General features: G+C 34.5%; 1 protein-coding gene across 10 annotated transcripts in view; it reads left to right on the top strand.

Annotated features, from left to right (window-relative positions):
• LOC144965725 (calcitonin gene-related peptide type 1 receptor-like) overlaps positions 1 to 4,941 on the top strand; it is a 264,118-nt gene extending 259,177 nt beyond the window's left edge. For 7 of the 10 annotated variants that reach the window (XM_078901359.1, XM_078901364.1, XM_078901357.1 and 4 more), the window contains one exon: positions 4,289 to 4,705. In XM_078901359.1, coding sequence (XP_078757485.1) covers positions 4,289 to 4,564 — 276 coding nt within the window. In that variant the 3' untranslated portion in view covers positions 4,565 to 4,705. Of the gene's footprint in view, positions 1 to 4,288 lie in introns of all 10 variants that reach the window. The other 3 variants (XM_078901363.1, XM_078901356.1, XM_078901362.1) reach the window with 1 other exon arrangement.
• The last annotated feature ends 951 nt before the right edge of the window (positions 4,942 to 5,892 follow it).

Genomic DNA, 5,892 nt, shown 5'->3' with positions numbered 1-5,892 from the left:
TGAATCTTTGATTTGCGTCATAGATAAAGACAAATATAAATATAGTACGTTCGCAGGACACGTAGTAGTTCACTGGTCTATACGACTGTTTGAGGTCAATATTTGGCTTGCGTCGTAAATAAAGACAAAAAAAAAAAAATAAAATAACGTGCAGAACTTCCGGTCGCAGGACACTTTGTCTGTACGACTTTTTGGGGTCAATATTCGGTTTGCGTCGTAAAGACGGACCAATAAAAAAGTGCAGAACTTCCGTTTGTAGGACGCTTTGTACGACTGTTTGGGGTCAATATTCGGCTTGCGTGGTAGATAAAGACAAAAAAGTGCAGAAATTCTGTTCGTAGGACACTGTCTGTACGACTGTTTGGGGTCAATAGGAAGCCTGCGTCGTAAAAAAGACCAAAACAATAGTGCACAACTTCCTTTCGTAGGACACTTTGTACGACTGTTTGAGGTCAATATTCGGCTTGCGTCGTAAATAAAGACCAAAAAACAATATAGTGCAAAATTTCTATTCGCATTACACATAGTATACTGGTCTTTTTAAATATTAAAACGTGCGGCTATGTGGTCTAGTGGTATGACACTCGCTTTCGGATCGGAAGGTCCTGGGTTCGAGCCTCGCTCGTTGCATAGTTGAGTCCTTGGAAAAGACTCTTTACTCACATTCTCTCACCATACTCAGGTGTAAAATGAGTACCTGGCCCTTAACAGCGTGGTTTTTGTCCGAAAAATTGAAATATCGCATAACAGGCGGCATGTCCCGTCCTACATGTTAAATGTTGCTGTTGACCAGGGACCCCTTGTAAAGCGCTTTGAGCACATTTAGTGGATATTGCGCTATATAAAATCTCAATTTAAATTTAATTTTAACTAAGAATTTAAAATGAGTGTAGACACTAGACAAATATCCACAAACGAAAGAATATTTGATCTCATTATTTCATGGCTTGTAACTTATTTTTTGACCAATAATACTAAAACGGTTAAATGTCGGAATAAATTTAATACTGAAAATTAGATTTTAAGAATAAGTTATAGGCCCAAAAATGGATTAATGTCGATGCCTTCTTTGACAAAATATCGTAAATGTTGTTTCTTAACAAACAATTTTTTAAAATACCTAATTATCATTTTAGATTCAACATTCTTTAACTAGATCATTCCTGTACAATGTCAAATTGACCCGTTGGGTCACATACGATGTGTACATGTATGCAGGTCTGACATTAGAACGCCATTATTGGCCTAGTTTAACATTGTTGTTACTGACAATATTTTGCGTCATTTTTTTTAGATTTCCATTACAACAATGAGCCCATAACAAATTGGGTTGTCAGACCTGAAAATAAGTGCACGTCGGTCACATATGATTGGCGTTGATATTGAATTTATGATTTATTTATTGATATTATAGACTTTTTAGACAAAAAGAAAATGATAAACTATCGCTTTGTAAAGCAACTTACTCTCTTAGCTTTTGTATTCCTCTTGTTTCTAATCGTATATGTCCAAAAATTAGATTTGGTACCACAATACTCAAATACATATTCGATATTTTTTTTCATAAATAGATAAAAAGGAATTAATAAATTATTCGTTTGGTTTAAATCTACATGTATAGGTTTGATAACTAAGCGCAATTATAAGCTGTTTTAACATTGTTGTAATCTAAAATATTTTGCTTTGGTTTGAGAGTATTTCCATTACAATAATGAGCCCATAACAAATTGGATTATAAAACCTGCAATTAATTAAATGTCGATTTGAACCGAAACGTCATTATTTGCAGGCCTGAATCGTATAAAGCTAATAGTTATAGGCTCATTGTTGTAATGGAAATACTCTCAAACCAATGCAAAATATATATATATATATATATATATATATATATATATATATATATATATATATTGTACATTACAACATGTTTTAAAACAGGCTCATAATTGCATTCAGAAATAAGACCTGCATATATGTACACGTCGGTTTGAACACATTGCGGTGATTATATACAAGTCACGAGTTTTACTTTTATTGACTGAATGAAATAGGTTCTGATGTTGTACCAAATTGATGACAACTTGAACCAGTTAACTGACGTACCAAAGAAAAACTCTAATTCAAAATTTGGCCAGATAACTCTACCTTCAAATATCGACCGATTTAAATGACCCTCATCTTGGCAAAAACTCTCAAACATGGGACTTCTCGAAGTCCCAGTTTTGAGAGTTTTTGCCAAGATGAGGGTCGTTTAGAAGTCCCAGGTTTGAGAGTTTTTGCCAAGATGAGGATTAGTTTAAATCGGTCGATATTTGAATGACGAGTTTTCTGGCCAAATTTTTAAATACGAGTTTTTTCCAGAGTACGACAGTTAACCGGTTAATATGAGGCAAAGAAAACTTACAAATTCGAATTATAGTAATTCTGATTGTTTTTATGTTGTTGCGTTACTCGTGTATTATCGTTGTCTTTTTTTTGTGTGTGGATATAATGGGGTAAATAAGTGAGCATGATCTGTGTCTCTACCTTAACCCTCTCCTTATCACCTACAGCAACATCGTCACTTTTGTTGAGACACAATATACATTTCTTTCTTATTCAGATTTATTTTGTACATCACTATGATCTTTGTTTAATTAATAGGAACATAAAGTAGTTTTGTAGAGAGATTGTTTGAGTTTTTTAAAAATCTATTTTTCTGCTGGTTAGGCCTGCTATTTGGGGAAAATACTGAGAATGATCGGTAACGAGAGAGTAAAGTTGTTGATTGATACACTTTTACATGCGCCTTTGTTATTTTATGTACTTGTCGTCTGATGCAAAATACTAACAAAATAAGATTTAGTATTGCTTTCATATAGACCCACACACGCCCGCTTGCGCACGAAAAATAATATTAAAATAATAATAATAATTCATTCATTCGTTGGAGTATATATATATATATATATATATATATATATATATATATATATATATATATATATAAAAAACATATATATGCATGTATCGAAATTTTTGTTTTTAATTTTGATATTTGTGGGAGGAGGTCTGGATGGGATTTGGTTGTGTTGATTGTGGTGGTTGTAAATAGTAATTATGATTATGATGACGATGACGACGACGACGACGACGGCGATGATGATGATGATGATGATGATGATGATGATGATGATGATGATGATGATGATGATGATGATGGGGATTAACGACAATATTTCAATAAGAGTTAAAATTTACACAAGCTTTAAATTAAAATGTAAAGACGCTTGTTTGAATTATTATTGTCATTAATGTTTTTATTATTATTATAATCATTATTATTATTATTATTATTATTATTATTATTATTATTATTATTATTATTATTATTATTATTATTGTTATTATTATTATCAGTATTATTATCATTATTATTATTATTATCATTATTATTATTAATCATTATCATCATCACCATCATCATCGTCCTCCTCATCATCAACCGTTTTCATATTGACATAAGAGGACACGGATGATTATCTGTTTTAAGCTGTGAAGCCATGAGAAATTAAATACGAGAAAAAGACAAAGTTCTTGTAAAACAACATGAGATAGAAATTCTTACGTTTTTGGTTTCCAATATTATTTTAAAATACAAAAAAAAAATTGTTTACAGTAAATGTTGGACAAAATAATCCGTCAGAGCCATTTGGCCCATGGAGTCGGAGTTTATACCGGTTTATATAACGTAAAGCGGACAATGATAGCAAATGGCTTGCCACCCTTTGGATCTTACTCTAGTCAATCGCAAAGTATTTTCCGCCAGATCTAACAGACCCGGCTATCCAATCACTGCTGTATGGACAGGGGCGGGGGGGGGGGGGGGGGTCAGAAAAGAATTCAGACTGCACCCGGGATTGATCAAGGTTCCAATGCGTGTGAAGCGAGTGCTCTACTAACTGAGCTATCGGACATCAAAATAGAAAATATTTAATGTGACATGCAAGCACTGAAAAACGCCCGTCTATAACAACACAAAATAACATAGATAATGAATCGAATGTTGACTGATTTACCGTGCTGTGCTCGAAATGTTTCAAATACATGGTTGGAAGCTCGTAAGAAAGCATTTTTGTTTCTGTTTCTTTCTTCTTTTTATTTTTTCTTCTTTTTTTTTTTAGATTGGGGAGGGATATGTATAAATTGGATATTGCAGTTTAAGAGATTTGTGATAATTGATTAAGATTAATAGACAACACCATACATAAAATTATGTGTCGTCTCTTGTTTTCTTGTTTATTCCCAGGTCGTTTCGCATGTCAAGAGAACGTGTACCCGTTTGCGTGTTATGAGAATGCCCGCAGAGGGGTCCCGGGCTCACACAACCGCTACCAGCGTCAACTTTATCCAACATGGAAACGAAAGCAACGAAAGCGAAAATGGGAACCTCGTATATCACAGCCCACGTGCCAGTCCTTTGTCTCTGAAGAAAGATTATAACACCATGGAAGGTCACGAGAATCAATATCCGTACATTCCACTCACTGCCAGGAAACAAACCCCGTCACCTACGGATATATGATGAATGAGGAGGCTTTTGATGATAATGATGATGATGATGATGATGATGACGACGATGATGACGATGATGATGATGATGATGATGATGATGATGATGATGATGATGATGATGATGATGATGATGATGATGATGATGGTTGGATTGATTATGACGACATTGACTTTGTTTTGATCATTACAACAACATTGCTGTGATGATTGTGGCTGCAGTGTTGATTATGGTGAAGAAGAAGAAGAAGAAGAAGAAGAAGAAGAAGAAGAAGAAGAAGAAGAAGAAGAAGAAGAAGAAGAAGAAGAAGAAGAAGAAGAAGAAGAAGAAGAAGAAGAAAGAAGAAGAAGAAGAAGAAGAAAGAAGAAGAAGAAGAAGAAGAAGAAGAAGAAGAAGAAGAAGAAGAAGAAGAAGAAGAAGAAGAAGAAGAGGAAGAAGAAGAAGAGGAAGAAGAAGAAGAAGAAGAAGAAGAAGAGGAGGAGGAGGAGGAAGAGGAGGAGGAGGAGGAGGAGGTGGTGGTGGTGGGAGTAGAGAAAGAAAATAAAAATAGAAGAAGAAGAAGAAGAAGAAGAAGAAGAAGAAGAAGAAGAAGAAGAAGAAGAAGAAGAAGAAGAAGAAGGAAGCCGACAACGACAAGGAAGCAGACAATATCCATTTGTATTAGTATGTTTATACTACCACAGTATAGGAAAGTAGAATTATCCACTACGATTCTAGTCTTCATGGCTTCAGAAGATTTCCCATCAATCTGTAACGGTGAATTTGACGTTTCCAATATCAACGCAAACGTCCAAATGAGCAGAGAGGTCGTGACGTCACACCTTCTACTGTTCCGGTTCCAAAATCCTTGGAAGTGTGAATATAACCAGTCCTTCGGAGGACTAATAATGAATTGGTTACATATTGAATTATAAGTTGGCATAAGTATTCTAGTAAGTAACAGGCTGCATAAGCAGATTTTAAGATTACGGGACGTCAAAGAGCGAGGATGGATGATCTTTATTGGCGACTACCATATATTTATAGATCAGAAAATGAGATGCCATCTCATTCTGAAACCAGAAGATCAATTACACAAGGTATGTATCAAAGTCCGCGGAAAGAGTGGTTTTACACTTCCAATGAGAATGGAACCAGTATTTTGACATTGCACATTTGTTCCGTATTATTGAGGCTGTAATGATTTGTATTACTTCATGATTCATAAGTGTTGTAGGACATGGTGCGAACGCCTGTGGTAACTTTAATAGATAGCCATATAATAATTGCGTTCTATTTGCATACTTCTTCCATTCTGTACAACAAATTTGTGTGTTATAACTAAAACAGTTAAACTCTAG

The sequence above is a fragment of the Berghia stephanieae genome, chromosome 2 (assembly GCF_034508935.2).
Source record: "Berghia stephanieae isolate SIO BIC M18660-M18661 chromosome 2, UCSD_Bste_1.3, whole genome shotgun sequence".
In the NCBI taxonomy this organism is placed as follows: Eukaryota; Metazoa; Mollusca; class Gastropoda; order Nudibranchia; family Aeolidiidae; genus Berghia; species Berghia stephanieae.
Note: the sequence above shows the minus strand (reverse complement) of the source record. Positions and strands in the feature narration are given on the sequence as shown.